Source organism: Ursus americanus, chromosome 13 (assembly GCF_024610735.1).
Source record: "Ursus americanus isolate L20-20 chromosome 13, mUrsAme1.1.p, whole genome shotgun sequence".
Lineage (NCBI taxonomy): Eukaryota > Metazoa > Chordata > Mammalia > Carnivora > Ursidae > Ursus > Ursus americanus.
This window is the reverse complement of record NC_142139.1, coordinates 12,839,811-12,859,897: the sequence shown is the minus strand read 5'-3', so window position 1 is coordinate 12,859,897 and position 20,087 is coordinate 12,839,811. Positions and strand designations below refer to the sequence as shown.

At 34.6% G+C, this 20,087-nt stretch overlaps 1 protein-coding gene across 3 annotated transcripts in view; it reads left to right on the top strand.

Annotated features, from left to right (window-relative positions):
- PRSS12 (serine protease 12) overlaps positions 1-20,087 on the top strand; it is a 135,437-nt gene that overhangs the window by 98,409 nt on the left and 16,941 nt on the right. For all 3 annotated transcript variants that reach the window (XM_045799085.2, XM_087866421.1, XM_045799084.2), the window contains exons 7-10: positions 2,303-2,499; positions 7,289-7,430; positions 16,365-16,570; positions 19,821-19,899. In XM_045799085.2, coding sequence (XP_045655041.2) covers positions 2,303-2,499; positions 7,289-7,430; positions 16,365-16,570; positions 19,821-19,899 — 624 coding nt within the window. The remainder of the gene's footprint in view (positions 1-2,302; positions 2,500-7,288; positions 7,431-16,364; positions 16,571-19,820; positions 19,900-20,087) is intronic.

The following is a 20,087-nucleotide window of genomic DNA, read 5'->3' as shown; positions in this document are numbered from 1 at the left end:
TACATACTTTTTCTATCCATATTTCTTACCTTTATAATACTAAGTCATAACTTAATGACAATATAATGTCCATTGAATGTTCATACCATAATTTACTTAATATTTAGGTTAGTTTAGTTTTTCCTGTTATAAACAATGATATCATGAAGATATAAATTCATGTTATTACCCAATATTTTGAATTTTCACAAGCAGTACAGTTATAATTATTGTGTCAAGGGGAATGACATACCAGCCAAATAAATATTAATGTTTAATTAATAAGAATTATTTAACAAATGCCATTTCACCTTTAAGTGAATCCCTGTTAGACCTGAGAACTGTATTCTGTTTTCACAGATTTAGAAAGATTCATAAATGCTATTAGTTCCTATATTCATATTTTTCCTTATTAATAAAAACAGTGGAGTGACAGTTTTTCTCCATATTTTATTAATTTTGTTTCACAAATATATTCAGTTTTTCTTGTATATACAGGGTATTAGAACTTAATGGTTCTAACAATATTCTCACTAATATTTGTTAAAAGTTCTAAATGATTGTGTTCGAAGGTAGAATAGGCATGGGCCATATTTACTTTTTGGTTTACAGAGGAATTTCTTTTTTTTTTTTTTTAAAGATTTTATTTATTTATTTGAGAGAGAGAGAGAGAGAGAGAGAAAGAGCACAAGTGGGGTGGCAGGGGAGGAGCAGAGGGAGAAGCAGACTCCCTGCTGAGCAGGGAGCCAGATGCTGAGTTCCATCCCAGAACCCTGCGATCATGACCTGAGCCGAAAGCAGAAACTTAACCGACTGAGCCACCCAGGTGCCTGTACAGAGGAATTTCTAAAACAGTGCCGTTTTGAACTGAGGAAGAAGTGAACTCTGGGTTTCTTTGTACAAATGAAATTCCAAAGTAAAATGACCTCTCGTTATTTGTTATGTAGTTGATATGGAAAGAGAGTAATCAGATTGATGCATTTCATGGAAAAATGGTGTAAGTTCAAAGTGGTAGCAATATAAGATTTAGGATAATTTTTTTCCTCACTGAGATTTGATTAGTCAGCAAAATGGAAATCTTAGAATAATTAAAAGTTGCATTGTTTTAATTTATTAAAATGTTCATCTTCTTAAATAAATGTAATAAATAAGTGTGTAAGAAAATAACTGGGAAAATTCATGCCAGGGAGAAAGATCTCTTCATATTCTTTGTACAGAAATAATAAAAACGTTCAGTGAAGGAAGTGACTGACATAAAATTTTATGAGTAAGAGTTTAATTGCATAGACTCTTAGAACCAAAAGACACCTTAAATAGTTTTTAGCTCAGTGATTTCTGGAGGTTTGGGTTTTACAGAACAAAGAAAACAAAATTGGGGGAAGGATGAATGAAAGTACAGACTGTGACTTAGTTACCAACTTTTTATTTTGCAGATCTTCCCTATTTGCACAATGTATATATTTATTATAATTTTTTGTAGAGCATTGTTACAAATAAAGTCAACACAAATATAATTTATAAAAATTTTAAAAAATCAGATTTATGTAACCTTATGAAAAGCGAAGAGTATCGCCCTTATTCTGATTTTGGTGGGCCAAAATCCAAGTCTCATCATGGACTGGGTGTAGTGCTTGAGGAATCACTGAACTAATACACAGTTTTTATTTTGGAAGGGATGATACCAAAGAGGTCTAGAGAAACTGATCAAATCAGATGAGCTCAGGTGGCTCTTGAGAGGCCAATACAAGACAACTGTTCTAATTTTATGGTTCTTGGTGTTATTCCCATTGTCAGGAATTGGAGGTCCATCTCTTTGTTTGCATTCTTTCTGGCTGGTGAGTTAAATAGTAGCCAAAACACAAGAATGAATGAGGAAAAAGGATTAATTGTCCTTTAGGTACCTGTGTAATCAATCAAAAATTGTTAAGATGATTGAAATGGGTGATGGGGTGAGCGCTGCTCTTAGAACTGTGTCTTTCAGGGTTTTATTTACTTTTTCTAGATTTATTTATTTATTTGAGAGAGAGAGAGAGAGAGCACAAGCAGGGGGTGCAGGAGAGGGAGAAGCAGACTCCCCACTGAGCAGAGAGCCCGATGTGGGACTCGATCCCAGGACCCTGAGATCACGACCTTAGCTGAAGGCAGATGCGTAACAAGGACTGAACCACCCAGGTGCCCCGGAACCGTGTCCTTCAGATAAAAGAAAGAAAAACACTTACCCTCCAGAGTCACGATGTTTAATTAGGTTGTTTGTTTTATGATTTGTGGTTCCTTGAAACAAGAGACAGCAGTTCTATGCACAATGTTTATTTTATTGCCACAGATACGGCAAACAAGCCGCTGCAAACCACTTTGAAGAAAGCACAGGGCCCATATGGTTGGATGATGTCGGCTGCTCGGGAAAGGAATCCAGTTTCGTTCAGTGTTCCTGGAGGCAGTGGGGAAGGCATGACTGCAGCCATCGGGAAGATGTTGGTATCACCTGCTACCCTGGTGGCAATGGACACAGACTATCTCTGGGTGAGGATTGGCCACAGCCTTGGCGTATCCATAATTCAATAGCCACTGCACCTCTATCCGCTGGTCTGGAATGGGAAGCATTTCTCAGCTTTGGCCTTTCTTTTAGTCAGTTTTCTATAATGCTCTAAATAAATTTTTGAGTCTTTCCACCCATGTTATAACATTTCTAATCTTCAAGTTATTGTTCTTGATGTAGAAGCCTAAGTTTCTCACCAAAAAGCTTTATAATCAAATGTATCTGAAAGATGGAATAAGGAGGCTGCAATGTCCATCTCCCCCCTCGGCCACCCGGTCAGTCCCCTTGAATTCTGATGAACAATTTGGGACAGCATTTTAAAACGTTGGAACAAAACAATAGCTCTCTCTCCTATCCTCCATGATTTATTTCTTTCGTTCCTAGGCCTTGTCAATCATTGGTCACCGGCCATTCATTGCTCTGTACTAACCTAGATCTTGCAAGTTTCTCAGTGGGTTCCTAAGAGGATTTATTGGAATAAATAACCCATCCGTCTTTCTAAGATAGCCTGTTACTCCAGAAACCCATCTGTGTTCTTTACTCTTCTCCCATCCCAAATTTCTTTAGAGTTGAGTCTGATAAAATGTAACTAGCTCATCTAACAGTCTGGAAATATTTGTGGGTAAAGATCCTTTTGTGAGCAGAGAGCAACTATGTGTCCTTGACAGACTTAACATCTCACTGTTCTTAACATCTTAACATCTTTTGAGGATGGCAGAATAATTATGAATGAAAAATATAGAGGGAGATATTAAAAAGACTTGCCAAGACTACCATGGCTTCGTTATATATCTAAACACATAGTTTTTGGTGAATAGATGTTAAAATAATCACAAGTGGTCTTTACTTTTCACCTCAGAGTTGTAGCAACCCCTTTTGTATCCTCCTGTTTTGAGACTATGAAGCTTTAATCTTCACATTATAAAATAACAAAACTTGTTGAATCCCACAGTATTAACTGTATTGTGTACTTAAGTTTATCAAAATATATAGTTGATTCCTCATTGTACTCTAACCTGTGAGATCATGGTGACTCACTGCACTAATCTAGTATTATATCGAGTAGAAATACAACATTTTACTCCACCCCATACAGGTCATACTTTCAATTTTTCTTTTCATTTGTCCTTCTTTCTTGCTCCTTTCTTCTTCTGTGGGATTTCTGATCCTTCCAGGATTATGTGATGAGTGATTGTATGTGGCTGGGGGAGATAGAACCTGTTTCCTAGACATGGATTCCCTTGTCCCCAGAGAGCAGGTATTTGGATCATGAAGTGATCTACTCACGCACACTGTATCAGTACTCCAGGTGATGAGGCACTCTAAATACTATACAAAATATTATAATTGGGGTTCTCTGAAGGCCTGTGTGGTTAAATGTATGCATTTGTTCAGGCAACTAATTCTTCCAGTTCCCCTGAAAATCTTTAATTCTAGGATTCTAGATATATTTTTGAAAAATTTAAAAAGCTGAGGATAATTATTAATAAAATATGTAATTGTTATTATAAATGTCTTTGGTCCTAATTTCGGTAATACATCTATTAACTATTCATTTGTCTGAAGAACATTATGTCTGAGCCAGATATACTTTTGGAATAGAATCACATTACCACTTACTCATCTGAAGAGATCATTACTTTCCCACTTATCAAAAGGGACTGCATATTTAAAACAGAAGCTTAGAGAAGGGAATCCTGGAATAGTGATATAAAAAACAGCGTTTTAAAAACAATTGAGATTTTTTTACTTCTTTAGCATTGTAATAATGAGCTGTCAGATTATTACTGTTTTCAAGTATTTGAAAGGTAACTTGTGGACCTTAACTTTAGATGTGAATTGAAGTCCTCAAAATTAATAATTGTTCAATAGACACTTTTTATATTTGGGTGTATGGTAGATGGAATGCTCAAAAGCAATATTCTAATTCAATGAAATAATTCTAGTAAGAATGCATAATATCTGTGTGAATCGGAGGAAATTTGTGGGATGATAAGTATGTGAGTTTCTCATTTTAATATTGCACCAATTTTTTTAAGTTTTATTTAAGTAATCTCTACATCCAACATGGGGCTCAAACTCATGACCCCAAGATCAAGAGTTGCATGCTCTTCTGACTGAGCCAGACAGGCACCCCAATATTGCACCAATTCTAAATTTCAGACTACTAAATCCTAGAGAGATTTTGTTCACAGTGAGATGGTCTCTTACCCAATCTTACAGTATGAAATTTTGACTTTTAACTTAAGCTAAATTTTATCCTCTCAGTAAAAATACTATTTTCTAAAAATAATGTATTAAATCAATGTTACAGGAAAATTAAAATAAAGAAAACTCTACTGGAGCTCCAAGTTTGAGATATATAATTAAATTATATATAATTTAAGATACTATATACTGATAGTACCCATAGTACTATTTAGTTTTCCCAAGCATTTTATATTTAAGATTTTATAAATAAAACATGTATATTATTGCTACCATAACAAAAAGAACTTAAACAGTAAGGTACTTTTGATAGAATAGCTTTTGTCATCCAATTTTCCCTTCAAGCATTGAAAATCCAACGATTTTGTAAAATGAAGGGCTAAAATTAGGTTCAGAAATATTGCATGCATTATTTATACAAAGGATGCAACTGAGGCTTTAAAAACATTTTATCATTTTTATTTTTATGGTATATGAAAAACTGCCCATAAAATGCCTAGAATGGAATGTGGAGATCTCATTCCATGTGCGTATGTTTTCTTAATTTTGGACCAAACATCCAAAAATGTAAAAATTGAGAACTTTAAGAAAAGGATTTCACCTTTTTTTGTTTTTTTTCTTTGAGGATCACTTTTCTACCTTATTCCTTAAACAAACAAAAAACCTCCAAACTTTCAGATACATTAATAAGAAATGTAAAGTTTCAAATATACTGTGCTTTGTGCCAGGGCTAAAACCCCAAGTTTTTTAGCTAATGTAAGCATTGCGTAGAGTAGGCACTCCCTAAACATTTGCTGATTTTGACTTCGCTTTATTGATTCTACTATGATGCCTGTCCCACAAAGTGAGTATGACAGGGACGGAAACTAAAGAGCCAACAGCTCAGCGGGTAACAAAGAGGGATGGAAGAATAAAAATGGATCAGAAGAATCAAAGTAGGACATGTCCATGATGCCAACAGTATTTTCTATCAGTGAACAAATGCCGATCTAGTAATTTCATATGTTGGTTTAAACAGAAATGATATTTTGTTCTTTAGCTGCTTACTTCACCTCCTTAGTTCTGCTGATTTCAGCTTGCTTCATGATATTCCCCAAATCCTTAGGGCCCTTGAAGCTGGGGACTGTTCTAGTAACTAGGTAAGCTGCTGTAACAAAGCACCACACAGTGGATGGCTTAAACAACAGCTGTATGTTGTCTCACATTTCTGGGGTCCAAAATCAAGGGGCCATCAGGATTGGTTCCTTTTGAGGGCTAAGAAGGAAAGCTCTGTTTCTTGTCTTATAGATGGCCGTCTTCTCCCTGTGCCTCCTCACATAGTCTTCCCTCTGTGTATCTCAGTGTCCAAATCTTCCCTTTTTATGAGGACATCAGTCATAGTGGATTAGGACCCACCCTAACGACCTCACAGTTCAACCCAGGACAGTATGCAAGGTGCAGTGAGAGCTCGTGGTTAAATAGCACCATATTTATTGATGTCGATAGAGATATGTGAAATTCGACAAATGACTTTATTTGCATAACTTAGATAAACCTCAATTTGCTAGAGATCAGTTTCTCAACTAAAAAAAAAAATAGAACGACTTTTTTTGTTTTAATTTTTATTATTTTTATTTTTTAGCTTCAGCATTTAAAAAAATTGAGGTATAATGAACATATAACATTATATTAGTTTCAGGTGCACAACATAATAATTCGATATTTGTATGTATTGTGAAATGATCACTGCAATAAGTCTAATTAATACCCATCACCTTACATAGTTACAAAAAATTTTTTTCTTGTGTTGGGAACTTGTAAGATATACTCTCAGCAACTTTCAAATATAAAATATAGTGTTATTAACTATACTCACCATACCATACATAACATCTCCATCCAACTTTGAAATCTTAGTAATTTTTATTCCTTAAGCCCTTCTTTTAGAAACATCAGTAAATAGGAAGGCTGAAATGGAAATTGTCCTTGATAGCTGTCTTCCTTTCTTTTTTTCCCCCTACACATTCAAGTTACCGATGCATGTCAAGGGTATATATATTTATGCCTTCCTAATTATCTCACCTTTAGAGTATAAATTTCTAGCTATGTTCAAGGATAGATGAGCAGGCATGGAACAAAAACATAAGGAAATCTCTTTTACTATTTAGAAATGAGTGGTAATAAAATAAGACCATTCACAATTTTGCAGTGCTTTTCATTCATTCATTCATTCATTCATTCATTCATTCATTCATTCTGCAAACAGCTACTGCATGTCCTCTGTATGTGAGGCACTGTTCCAAGTGCTGGGAATTCATAGCTGAGCAAGTGAGTGACTCCAAGTCTTCAAAAGATACTGCAGAAGTGGATACAGCTTTTTTTTTTTTTAATCTTTTTTTATTATGTTAGTCACCATACAGTACATCCCTGGGGTACAGCTTTTTATTAATACTTCTCCCTCACTCTTGTATTACCCAGCTGATTTTATAGTTGATATAAAAAATGAATTGTATTTTATAAAGTCGCTCATACTTTAACATCAGTTTGCTGTTTTGGCTTTTCTAATACTTTCGAATCATTACTTAGGTTTTCCTATCAGACTGATGGATGGAGAAAATAAGAAAGAAGGACGAGTGGAGGTTTTCATCAATGGCCAGTGGGGAACAATTTGTGATGATGGGTGGACTGATAAAGATGCAACTGTGATCTGTCGTCAACTTGGCTACAAGTAAGAAAAACTGAATTATTTGTGATGGTTACTTGATGAGCATTTCTGACTTTTTAGGTTTGTTCTAATGAGTTATTTCTTACCTAAAATTAATTTCTACGAATCAATTGAAAATACTGGCAGCATGCTGACTTGATTCCAAATTATTAAGAAATACTAAGACACACAATTAAATTAAATTTTTCTGTTTTCCCAGAAGCAATATACATTGTTACATAAGAAATATAGCTTTTGGGGCACGTGGCTGGCTCAGTTGGGAGAGCATGCAACTCCTGATCTCAGGGTCCCCAGTTCAAGCCGCATGTTGGGCCTAGAGTTTACTCACAAAAAAAAAAAGGAGCTTTTATCTAATAGCAAATAGTTTAATAATTCTCGACTATTCATAATACTGCTTGTGTCAGGGAAAGGTGGTAACCTTTTCTCTATGATTTAGGTTTCAACGCTGTAGCCTTTTAAGAGACTCTGGAGTTACTGAAATTGTGGTTATTTCTCCTTATCCATGGTATATACACTCTCTAAAGTCACAGTGAACACTATATTAACAAATACTGAGCCATTGCTTCTAGAATTAAGGTTGAAGAAGATGCTCTGCCCTCTTGTTTTAGCTTTCAAACTTGCAAACAGTTGTACATTTTGATCCATTAGTATCTTTTTTTCTTTTTTTGCATTTTTTGGCTTTTTTGGTTGATGATTTCACTGTTTAAAATGCTGCCGATGCTCAGTGCTCAAGTGCTCTCCAGCATTCCTGAGAGCAAGAAGGCTGTGGTGAGCTTTCTGGAGAAAATACAGGTGTTCGATAGGCTTCATTGAGGCACAAGTTGTAGTGAGAAAAACATGGCACTCAATAGTCTGGGAAAAGGACGCTTGTTCCAGTTTGAGAGAGCTGAAAAAAATAAGCAGATTATCTTCTTGTGAGACCTCAGCTGGGCAATGCACATTTTTTGAGGCCTTGAGCATGTCTGCAGATGACTGTGAAAGCACTGTGAGCATTACTGATTTGGCAGCTGCAAATATATGGAACATGTTACGGTTTAGAGGTTTTGAAATTTAAGCAAATATGCATAAATTGACGAGCTCATGGTAGATAACTAATATCGGTTTGGATTTAAAAATATGTTTAATTATACATCTATGCATATCTTAGATATTGATAAACATAACTGGTCATTCCTATGCAGAATATATTTTTATTTTTAAAAATATTTCTAATTTGGGGTGCCTGGGTGTCTCAGTCGGTTAAACATCCGACTCTTGATTTCGGCTCAGGTCATGATCTCAGGGTTGTAAGATCAAGCCCTCCTTGGGCTCCATGCTCTGGTGGAGTCTGCTTGTCCCTTTCCCGTCCCCTCTGCCCTCCTCTGCCCCTCCCCTCATGTGTGTGCTCTCTCTCTCTCAAATAAATAAAATCTTAAAAAATAGTATTTCTAATTTAATAAAAATTCAAATACCTTTTCTAATTTTTTAATTCAAAGTTTGTTTTTGGTTACCCAGATACTACTTCAATTTACTGCTCAGTTTTGGACCTAGTTGCAATTCCAATTGTCTTATGGTAAATGGGTCCATTATTTGCGATACAGATTTTCAGTATTCAGATTGGTTGTCTAGTTGTCTAGGTGGACTTTGCCAATGATTTAAGTTTCCTTTGCTCACTATGTATCTAACACTCCTTTCTTTATTTGAAATATATATTTTTCTTACATTGCATTCACCGTGAATTTATCCAAAATCAGCCATGAAAGTATATGGCTGTTTGAGACTAGTTACTTTGCCATACTTTTGTATTTTTATTAGAATAATCCAGGAAACCTAGTATTATCTTTGGAAATATGAAGGGAAAGATCAAATTTGATCCTTTAGTTGTGTGTCTAAGTCAAGTTTAAAGAGAGAAAAAGTTCATAAGCATATCCATCAATGCATTTTCACCTTGGCTTCTTTCTACATTTTTCATTGCTTTTTACTTATCATCAATTAGTCCATTTTACATTTAACTGAAATGGTGAATTTAGGTAAGAAATAATACAGATTAAGTGAACACAATTTGTAGCAAATTTCAATAATATTTCTGTAAGAATTATCAAGAAAAGCATTGAAAGATCTTACTTTGTAATTGTTTGTTTTTTAAGGTTTTATTTATCTCAGAGAGGGAGAGAGAGAGAGCACGAGCATGAGTGGGGTGAGGGGAGAGGGAGAAGCAGATTCCCCACTGAGTGGACAGACTGATGCAGGGCTTGATCCCAGGACATTGAGCCAAAGGCAGATGCTTAACCGACTAAGCCACCCAGGTGCCCCATAATTGTTTCTTTAAAATAAAGTCTCTTGAGATGCTTGGGTGGTTCCGTTGGTTAAGCATCTGCCTTTGGCTCAGGTCATGATCCCAGGGTACGAGATTGAGTCCTGTGTTGGGCTCCCTGCTCGGTGGGGAGCCTGTTTCTCCCTCTGCTGTGCTCTCTCTCTGACAAATAAATAAATAAAATCTTAAAAAAAAAAAAATCTCTTAATAAGTAAATCAGTAATTTAATGTTATTATAACAAATTGGATAATCTTTTAGTGCATAATCTCTAATTTACCACCTAAAAATGTTTACATGAGAATAATTTGAATATTTGTTCAATCTAAACATGCTTAAATGTTTTTATAATTTCCCACTAAGGGAAATGGGTTACATATAATAACATATATATAATTATAAACAAGCATGTGACTAGAGTAGATTTTTTCCCCTAGGTCTACTTTGAATTGTTAAAAATCTTTAATAAGGCATTTGTTTATAGAAATCAATCCAGAAAACTTTTAAGCTGTCAAAAGGCTTGGGTCTTATTAATAGGAGTTCCAGAGATCTGTCCCCCAGCCAGCTATATTATATGTGAGGCTTCATCCTTGGAAATACTGAGAATCAAAACAGCATTAGAAAGCATTTCCACAATGGGAGAAACAAAAATGAATAAACAAAAACCAGGAAATATGAATGGTAACTAATGTAGATATCCTTAGAGTAAACAGAAAGTAAAAGGCATTATTTTATTATGTATTACAAGTTACATAATATCTGTAATATGATATAATATAATATAATATAATATAATATATATCAAGTCCAGCAGATCAGCATAGTATTTTTAGAAGGTTGAGAGAGAGAGAATGTGTTGATATCAGTTACACTTTTTAAGATAGACTAAATAATTGTGATGGAAATTCCATTGTATTTGAACTTTGAATCTATTAGCATATGTTTTCAAGATGGCATTGTTCTTAAAGTGCATATTTACTGTAGTATCCCTTAAAAGAAACTACAAAATAGTGTGTCCCTACTGAGTTAGTAGAGACCTAAAATTAAGTATATCTAGTTTTTATCTTATAATTAAATTGATGCAAAGGATTTAATTTCTGGCATATTTGTGTATGACATTTAAAAATAGAACAATTATATCACTCTTAATTATAATCCAATGGAGTATCAGTATCATAGTGACTTGATGCCCTCTGTCATCTATTTAAAAAATACATGAACAAGCTCTTTTTTGACCTTCAGAAATTTTACATAGTTCCTTTTTTTCCTTGAAATTGTATTTAAAATGTTCCTTCTCCACAGAATCCTAATGTTATTATGCTTTTAAAAAATGTGTGTATGTGAGTATATACATATATACATACTTACACGTGTGTGTGTGTGTGTGTGTGTGTGTGTGTGTGTCTGTCTGTCTGTGAACACACATGGAGAGAGCAAGAGAGAGAGAAATTAAATCCTCCTGACAGGTTCTCTGGATTTTATGATTTCTAGTACACAACTGATTAAAGACAACAAAAACAAAAGTTTGATAAAAAATTATTAAACATAGGAAATAAAAGCTGAATAAAGCTCCCATTTCTAACTTAGATTGATGGGTTGGGCTTATGGTGCTTGTTAAAGGAGGCTTCATTGCTATCATATATTTTGAACTGTTCTTTTGTCCACTTGGGAGGCTTTTAAATCTTGGAGCAATGCACTGTGGTAGGATTTGGGATGAGTGAAAAATATATCTTCCTTTTGTGTAGTAGAAGGAAAATTTTGAAAGAGAAGTTGATTTCGATTTCAGCAAGACCAGTTTTAGGTGAGAATACACATGTAATTTGAGAATCTGAATATTGATTCCCTTAAAGCCCATATGACTGGGAAAGTCATCTTCTATTCCCAGGAGCACTAAACGCCCAGTTTAAAGGCTGACTAACATATTGGAGTCTACCGTCTCTTTGAAATTGTCTGCTGTGAATTACTGCATGCCCACAGCCCAGTGGGAAGTCTCTTCCCTTTTTTCTAAAGATGACACAGTACTTAATTGTAAAAAAAAAAGACAGTCACAGGAAATTTTTTAGATTCTACTATGTTGTTGAGAATGTCTTTATTTAATCATGCACTTTTATTAGTTTAAATGTTCTCTAATTTCTATCTGTTGATGTATCTAAAATGGTACATTGTTTTAGTGCTTAAATTGATAAATTTCTAAGAAATCATCCTTTGTTTTATTTAATGAGTCTAATTCTGTTTATTTAATGAGTCTAATTCTGTCTAAGTCTATATGTTTACTTCTACCTGTCATGTACGTCTATGGTATTTATCATGCTGTTTTTCTGTTCTTTGTGTAACCTTCTGTTTTTTGATTTGCAAGCAACACAATTTTCTATTTCATTCTTTCTCTAGTGGTTGGACATTCAGCATTCTTATTGTTTTACTAGAAGTTGTCTTTAAATTTTTAGCAAACATGCTGGCATATTTTCTTAAGATTTAAAAAATTATTATCTGTAAGTTTCTCTTGCTGAAAAATATCAAGACATTGTGCATACTGTTACTTGTCATCCTCACCTCCCAAACTCATGAGAATCACCTGGGATTTTAACTTCAGAATGCTATTAATTTCTTATTTTCTTTGAATTATGACTATTTGAATTTCAGGTTGCTTTATAGTACACACCCACGTTATCAGCAATTATTTCTATTTTTAAAAATGATTACTAAAGGGGAGCCTGAGTGGCTTAGTTGGTTGGGCATCTGCCTTGGCCTCAGGTCATGATCTCAGGGTCCTGGCATCAGGTCCCAAGTTGGATTCATTGTCCAGCGGGGAGTCTGCTTCTCGTTCTCCCTCTGCCTCTCCCCTTGCTTGTGCTCTCTCTCTCTCATAAATAAAATGCTTAAAAAAATGATTACTAAAATAAGCAATCTGTGGCAATTCCAACTCAGAAAAAGGAGAGAGAATACAAGTAAACATTGGAGGAAAGAAAAGGCATATAAGCACAGATACACAGAAGGTTAAAAAAAACTGTAGAAGAGTACTGTGAATTACTTTTAGCTAATAAATTTGGAAATCTAGGTGAAATGGACGATTATCTGGGAAACCACATTTTCAACAAAAATATAATTATGAAAAGTGATAGAAAACCCAAATAGATTAATGATCATGGAAGATTGGTCAAAAGTTTTGACCAATCTTCGGTTCAGATAAGTCCCAAGTTAAATAAATTGTTGCAGAGCAAGAAAAAGATGAAAATCTTTTCATTCCTTTAATGAGGCTAATATAAATTGATTTCAAGACTAGATAGTCTAAGTACACACACACACACACACAGAGAAAACTATACCCCATCTCATCTATTGCAATTAATGTATTCTAGTGTGTCATCCATAAATGAAAACAAATATGATCAGTTAGTAATGGTAAAACGTTACATTTTAAGAATCATCATTCCTTCCTTATATCTGTTAGGAAGCTTAGAATAAAATAAAACTACATTGAACAGGAACAAACCAAGAGTGCCTGCTATTACTGCATTGACTCAGTACTGTCTGAAGTTCCCACTATCATTAAGCATTGAGGTATCAGTATTGAAAAGGAAGTCAGAATTGTCCCAGGAATATGATATTCCACCTAAATAACCCAAGAGAATCAATGGGAAAGACACTGGTGCTTATTAATGTAATCATGTAAAACATAAATATTCTTAAAAGGCAATAGCTCCTATAAGCTAGGTAGAAAATAAAAAGGAAAAAAAAATCATTTAGATGGTACAAAAACAAACAAACAAAAACCAAACGAAGAAATGACTAGGAATAATCACAAGAATTGAGACCTATGTGAAAAAAGGTAAATCTTTGCTAAAGGTAGAAGAGCTAATAAGTGATACGCCACAATGCTGAAGGGAAGACAAAATAGAAATTAATCTATCCATTAAATGCTGTCCTCATAAAAATCTTTTCTTTCTCTTGGTGTATTTGGGGGTGGTGGTGGGGGGGAGAGAGACTTGATTGCTGGGTTCATCTGAAATCATATCCATGTGGTACTGGCACAGGAACAGGAAAGAAGTCAATTACACTAACTGCACCAGTGTTTAGCAACCTTGGTTGTACAGTTAAAATAATGCTGAGAGTTAAAAAAAAAAATATTACCCATGCCCAGCCCCATTCCCGTGGCTTCTGCTTTAATTGACAGCAGGTGGGTTCAAGTTTTGCTTATATTTTAAAAGCTTCCAAAGGTAATTTAAATGTGTTGCCAAGGTTGGGGATTACTGAACTGTAAAGACCAAGAAATGGCTTATGTACATGCAATCATGATAAATAATTGAATTAAAAAGCCTTTCAAATCAGTAGGGAAAGTTATTAGGACAATGACCTTAGGGACAAAAATCAAGCTAGATCCCTTACTAACACTAAAAAGAAATAAATTCCAGACAGATCAGAAGTATGATACACCAAATAAAACAGAAAAAACTCTGTTCTTTAAATAATCACATTTTAGTTATATGTATTTCAAATGAATACTTGCTTTCTGAAGACTTGCCCTGTATTCAGCAATATATATCCAGAACCTTAAAAAATGTTTATACCTGTTGAACAAAAATTCTACTTCTGGGAAGAAATCTAAGCTATCCACAAAGATTTATATTTAAGTATATATCTATAATTGTAAGAAGTCTTGAATTTTAAAAGTAAATGTGCAGCAGCAGGGAAATAAACTGTAATTTTTCTATGTTAAAGTTTTTCTTTTAAGGGGTTTTTACTTATTTCGAGACAGAGTGAGCATGCAAGCGTGTGCACACACGGGTGGAGGAGGGGCGCGGAGGCAGAGGGAGAGAGAATTTCAAGCCGACTCCATGCTGAGCGCAGAGCCTGACCTGATGCAAGACCCTGCTATCATGACCTGAGCCAAAATCGAGAGTCAGGCGCTTACCAGACTGAGCCACCCAGGAGCCCCTGTGTTAAAGTTTGATGCAGAGCTTCCTGAATAGGAATCATGTAGGGCTTATTAGAAAAAATGGATTCTAAGTCCCGCTGGTGATATGCTCACTCAATCAACCCAAGTGGCCTTTTAAGTCCTCTGAAGTTTGAGATCCACTGATGCGTACAATGATTTTTTTTAACCAGTAAAAATTAATTAGTTAGTATTTTTCCCATAAAAAACAGGAAGGGAATATACCCAAATGTTAGCAGTGTGTCGTTGGGATTTTTTTTTATACTTTCGTTTTGTAAATTTGATACAATGAGCATTTATTACTTCTATAATCAATAAATCAGTTTCATATTAAAAAAGGTTTACTCTAAGAGTACTGTTAGAGTCATCTGGGCACAGGGGTCTTCATGACTATAAACATTTATAATAAGTTAAATCTTATTTTTATTTGCACATTATGTCAGAGTAGCAGTTACTAGTTAGCTGTACCAGTTTTGAAGTAAATGTGCTGCCAACCATAAGCATGTGAGGCCAGGTCTCATCACTGAAGGGGGTCATTCAAATGAGTTTATCAGAGAATCCATATCAGTGAACGACTTTGCTAGAGTTCCTACATAAGTATAAGAAAAGTATAATAATTTTATCTTAGTTATGTAGATTGTATTTTGACGTGAGAAATCTGGTACAGATTGTCGTTTTTAATGAATTGATTTCTCTTGATTTAAAACCTGTCTTTTTGCCTATTTTTCTCTTGGGTTATTAGGTTTTCTTTAAAAAAAAATTAATGAATTTTGAGAATTCTTTTTTTTTTTTGTATGATAGTCCCCTCTATTGGATGTAGTCACCAAAAAATATATTTATAAATATGTATTACAAATATATGCATCAACCTTTTAACTTATCTTTTACTTTTCCTTAGGGTGGTTTTTTAACAAAGTAGCATTCTTAATTTGTATTGAATTTATTAGTCCTTTAATTTAAAGTATATCCTTCTTTAATAAGTCTTTCCCTAACCTGAGGTTGTAAGGATACTTTACTTATAATTCAGAATTTAAAACTTCACCTTTCATAATTTTGCCATTAATTTATCAGGAATTGAGTTTTGAATATGGTGTTAGTTTTTGAAATACTTCAGTAAAAAAGCTTTTGTATTTGGGTATTTAAAAAGAAGTACTGTGTAATTAAAAACAAACAACAACAAAAAAGTAACATACCAAAATAAGTCTTCCTTCTATTTGTGATTCCTGGTTTTGTCTTTCTCTGTTAAAAATTAGACTTTTTTTTTTTGACTTTTTTATTTCTAAAGTAGGCTTTAAAATTTTTGGCTCCCTAAGCTATTATTTAACCTTATAATTTTCTTGGCAGTTTCAACCAACTTTAAAAGAGTGTTATCTCTACAAGAAAATTTTGAGATGATTTTTTTCCTGCTTAAACTAGAGTTTAAGATTATCATGAATTTCTGACATGCCATTAAATGTGACTTTCTCAGCAGAAGCTAAATTAGAGGCAACTAACTGATGCAATAAGGAAGCTCTGGGGTAGGAAAACAGAGAAGGTATAGTTACTCCCTCTTTCAAGCTTTTTGTCTTTTTTGACAGTCATGAAATAAATATTTTTTAGCACACATAGATGCTAATTTTCATATTTAAGAGTTAATCGAATGAGACTATATATTGTGATGTATTCAGAAGTACGATTGTCTGGTTCTCCACATCCTTAAGAATGCTGTGTTCTCAGGGGCCCTGCCAGAGCAAGAACCATGGCTTATTTTGGGGAAGGAAAAGGACCCATCCATGTGGACAATGTGAAGTGCACAGGAAACGAGAGGTCCCTGGCTGACTGTATCAAACAAGATATTGGAAGACATAACTGCCGCCACAGCGAAGATGCAGGAGTCATTTGTGATTATTTCAGCAAGAAGGCAGCAGGTGACAGTAATAGAGGTAAGACCTTTTCTGGGGCCTGTACAAGTCAGAGCACTTTTAACTTCATTAGCATAAGCAGTACTTTGATAACAAAAATCTCCTTCCATAAGACTACATAGAATCCGTGTTCATATTTGGAGGCAGTGGTTCCTGACAAACTTGACTGGATGGGGCTTACATGGGGAGCAGAGTTTGGGGCAGGAGTGGGTTTACAGGATTTGGCACCATGCCCTTTTGACATTCTCAGCCGTTTCTGTACCATTCTTTCTCTGGATATAGTAAAACTGTCAAACTTGTTGGTATTCTTGAAGATTTAGAATTGACATTTACTTCATAATAAGAAAGAATGATTTTTTTTTTAAGAGGGGGAGAGAGAGAGGAGGGTGGGAGAGAGGCACAGGGAGAGAGAGATTCTCAAGCAGGCTCCACGCTCAGTGTAGAGACCAATGTGGGGCTTGATCCTACCACCCTGAGATCATGACCTGAACTGAAATCAAGAGTCAGATGCTTAACTGATTGCGCCACCCAGGCCCCCCAAGAAATGAAAATTTGAAGATGAATCACAGAAAGGAACTTCTTCCACTCTTACTAATATTTTAAACAACCAGGATAAATTTAAAAGTAATTGCAAAAAGAAAATTATCTTTTGTAGAGTTTATTCTCTGAAATTTAAAAATATTAAGGAAAATCAGAAATAATCTTCCAGTATAATACTGTAATAGATGTTTTATACTTAAATAGAAAGGTCCTTGAAAGCTGAGAGTAACTTTTATGAAACAACTACTGTTTTAAATGAATAAAAAAAGTAGCTATTTTGTAGAAAACTATGGTTACATTTTATGAAAAGAATAATCACCTCTTTATGTGTGTTGAAAGTTCATAGTTTTGATGCATTGGACTTTCTGAAAATTAGGTGTCTATATTTGAGCATTCTCATTTTCTAACATCTTCTAATTGCTAAGGACAATGCAAAAATAAATTGGATGTTGTTAATATGATTCTTCACTGTCTGAGGAGCTCCTGAGTGTGAAGAGTACATATAGTCTTTTGTGCTTTGTTTTATATATGCATACACACACACACACATATATATAATTGGCTTAGCAAATCATATTATATATTTAATATTATTAAATAGTATACTTATATATAAGTATTAATTATACCCTAACTTATTAAATTCCCTTCAATAATTTAAACTACAGTCAAAAATTAAATATAACTAATTCTTTGGATTATGTCAAATTTCTGAAGCAGTAGAAAAACAAAAACTCAATAATTGTAAAATGTTTTCATGATATTCCTTTGTAAACCTATTTTAAAGTATGAAATACCATATTTATTTCATTGTTTATACATTTGTTTTCATAAATTCCTAGAGTTGTAGCAGCACTTATTTTGATACCTTTCCATGGTTCCAGTGCTACCATACCTCAAATAAAAAGATTTCATCTTAGACCAGCTGGATTACTGAATCTGGCTTATTAACCTATTGATTTTTTATTGAGGCTCAAGAACTAGCGACTTCTTTTTTTTCTTTCTTTCTTTCTTTCTTTCTTTCTTTCTTTCTTTCTTTCTTTCTTTCTTTCTAGATTTTATTTATTTATTTAAGAGATAGAGAAAGAGCACAAGTGGGGGGGGAGGGAGAGGGATAAGCAGACTTGGCGCTAAATGCAGAGGCCAGTGCAGGGCTCCATCTCGTGACTGTGGTCATGACCTGAGCCAAAATCAAGAGTCCCCCGCTTAACCAACTGTGCCACCCAGACACCTCCCTAGTGACTTCTATAAGGGGATTCAAATTCAAGCCATTGGTTATTGGTCATCTGATGGGATCCTTTTATAAATGAACTTCATTTTGTTTTCTTTTTTTCTTTCTCTTTCTTTCTTTTTTTTTTTTTGTAACACTGGATTTTGCTGCTTTAAATAGATTTTACATTTTTGCAGTCTGGTTCCTTGCCCCAGGATGATGTAAACTTTCAGTTTTGCTTGCTCAGTATTAATTACATCATTCTTTATTTTGGTGTTATATACATTGACCTGACTTGGAGCATTATTTGAAACTTATGTTTTTCTAATATCTTATAATTTGCTGTGTCATCTAGACGACTCATACACTAAGAGATGAGAATTAAAGTTTGACAGCATGCCTCTGAGATCATCTGGCAAATTAATGATCTTGGTAGACACTGTTGAACCTTTTTCTCTCTGAAGAAATAACTACTGATTCCTTATTGAGCTCCCTTTTACTTGATTATTATGGGAGAATATTAGTGTTGACTAGATTTTCGTGGTCTTGGCGTAATTCTCAGCCTTCTCTTCTTACACAGATAGAAAAACAGTATCTATCTATAGATTTTTTTTTTAAAGATTATTTATTTATTTATTTGACAGAGAGAGAGACAGCCAGCGAGAGAAGGAACACAAGCAGGGGGAGTGGGAGAGGAAGAAGCAGGCTCCCAGCGGAGCAGGGAGCCTGATGTGGGGCTCGATCCCAGGACCCCGAGATCACGCCCTGGGCTGAAGGCAGACACTTAACGACTGAGCCACCCAGGCACCCCTCTATCTATATTTTGTAACATATACTTAACCAAGGAAACAAAACACTCCTATAGAGATTCTCCTCCTTTCTAAAATTATTTTTGAAACAGTCAACCTTTATATACTTTCTTTTGTATAACACTTGTTCATGTATTTTAATTCTTAATTCTTTTTTTGTGCTCTTGATCGAGTGTTATCTTGGGAAGTTTGACTGTATTCCCTTAAATGCCACTGAGACTCCTTAGTAAGCCCTTTCCCTATATTAATATGCTATATGAGTAAATGCAAATGTGAATTTAGATCAGAATGCCATTCTGAGAATGTGCTTTTCTCCTTTAAGTTACATTTTGTAGACATGGCTTGGCGATGTTGTGTATGAAAAGCAGGTAATTTAGACCAGTATCTCCTTTGCAATTCTCTTGCTTTGTTTAATGTCCCTGCACTCCGAAACAGTCTCTGAAATCGGCAGAGGAGGAGATGTAGGCACCTATAGGATGATGTACTGTGCAGGGTCCAAGCTGAAGATGGGAAACTTCCTCAAGTTCCTGATCTGCTTGTGAATTCTTGGTTAAATGAAAAGACTTTTAATTTTTATCATAAGAAAAAGTATCCTATAATTTGAGAAGACATTTTAAAATAGAGACGGAAGCAGCAAGAAAATGTGTCACTTGTGTCTTTACCGCACTAACAGCAATATGATAGTCTGATTAATAACCTCTGTCTGCTTCAGAATCCCTCTCTGCTGTTTGTGGCGTGAGATTACTGCACCGTCGGCAGAAGCGGATCATTGGTGGGAAAAATTCTTTAAGGTAAAAGGTTCTTCAGAGGAGATTTTCCATACTACAGAATTATTTTTGTAATACAGTGTTACAAATTGGGGTTTTTCTACTATTATGTAAGGGATTTATTTTACTTACGTAATTTTCTAAATTAAATACAGATTACACTGAAGATTTCACATTTTTTTGACCTACCTTAACTTTATATAGACCATGGT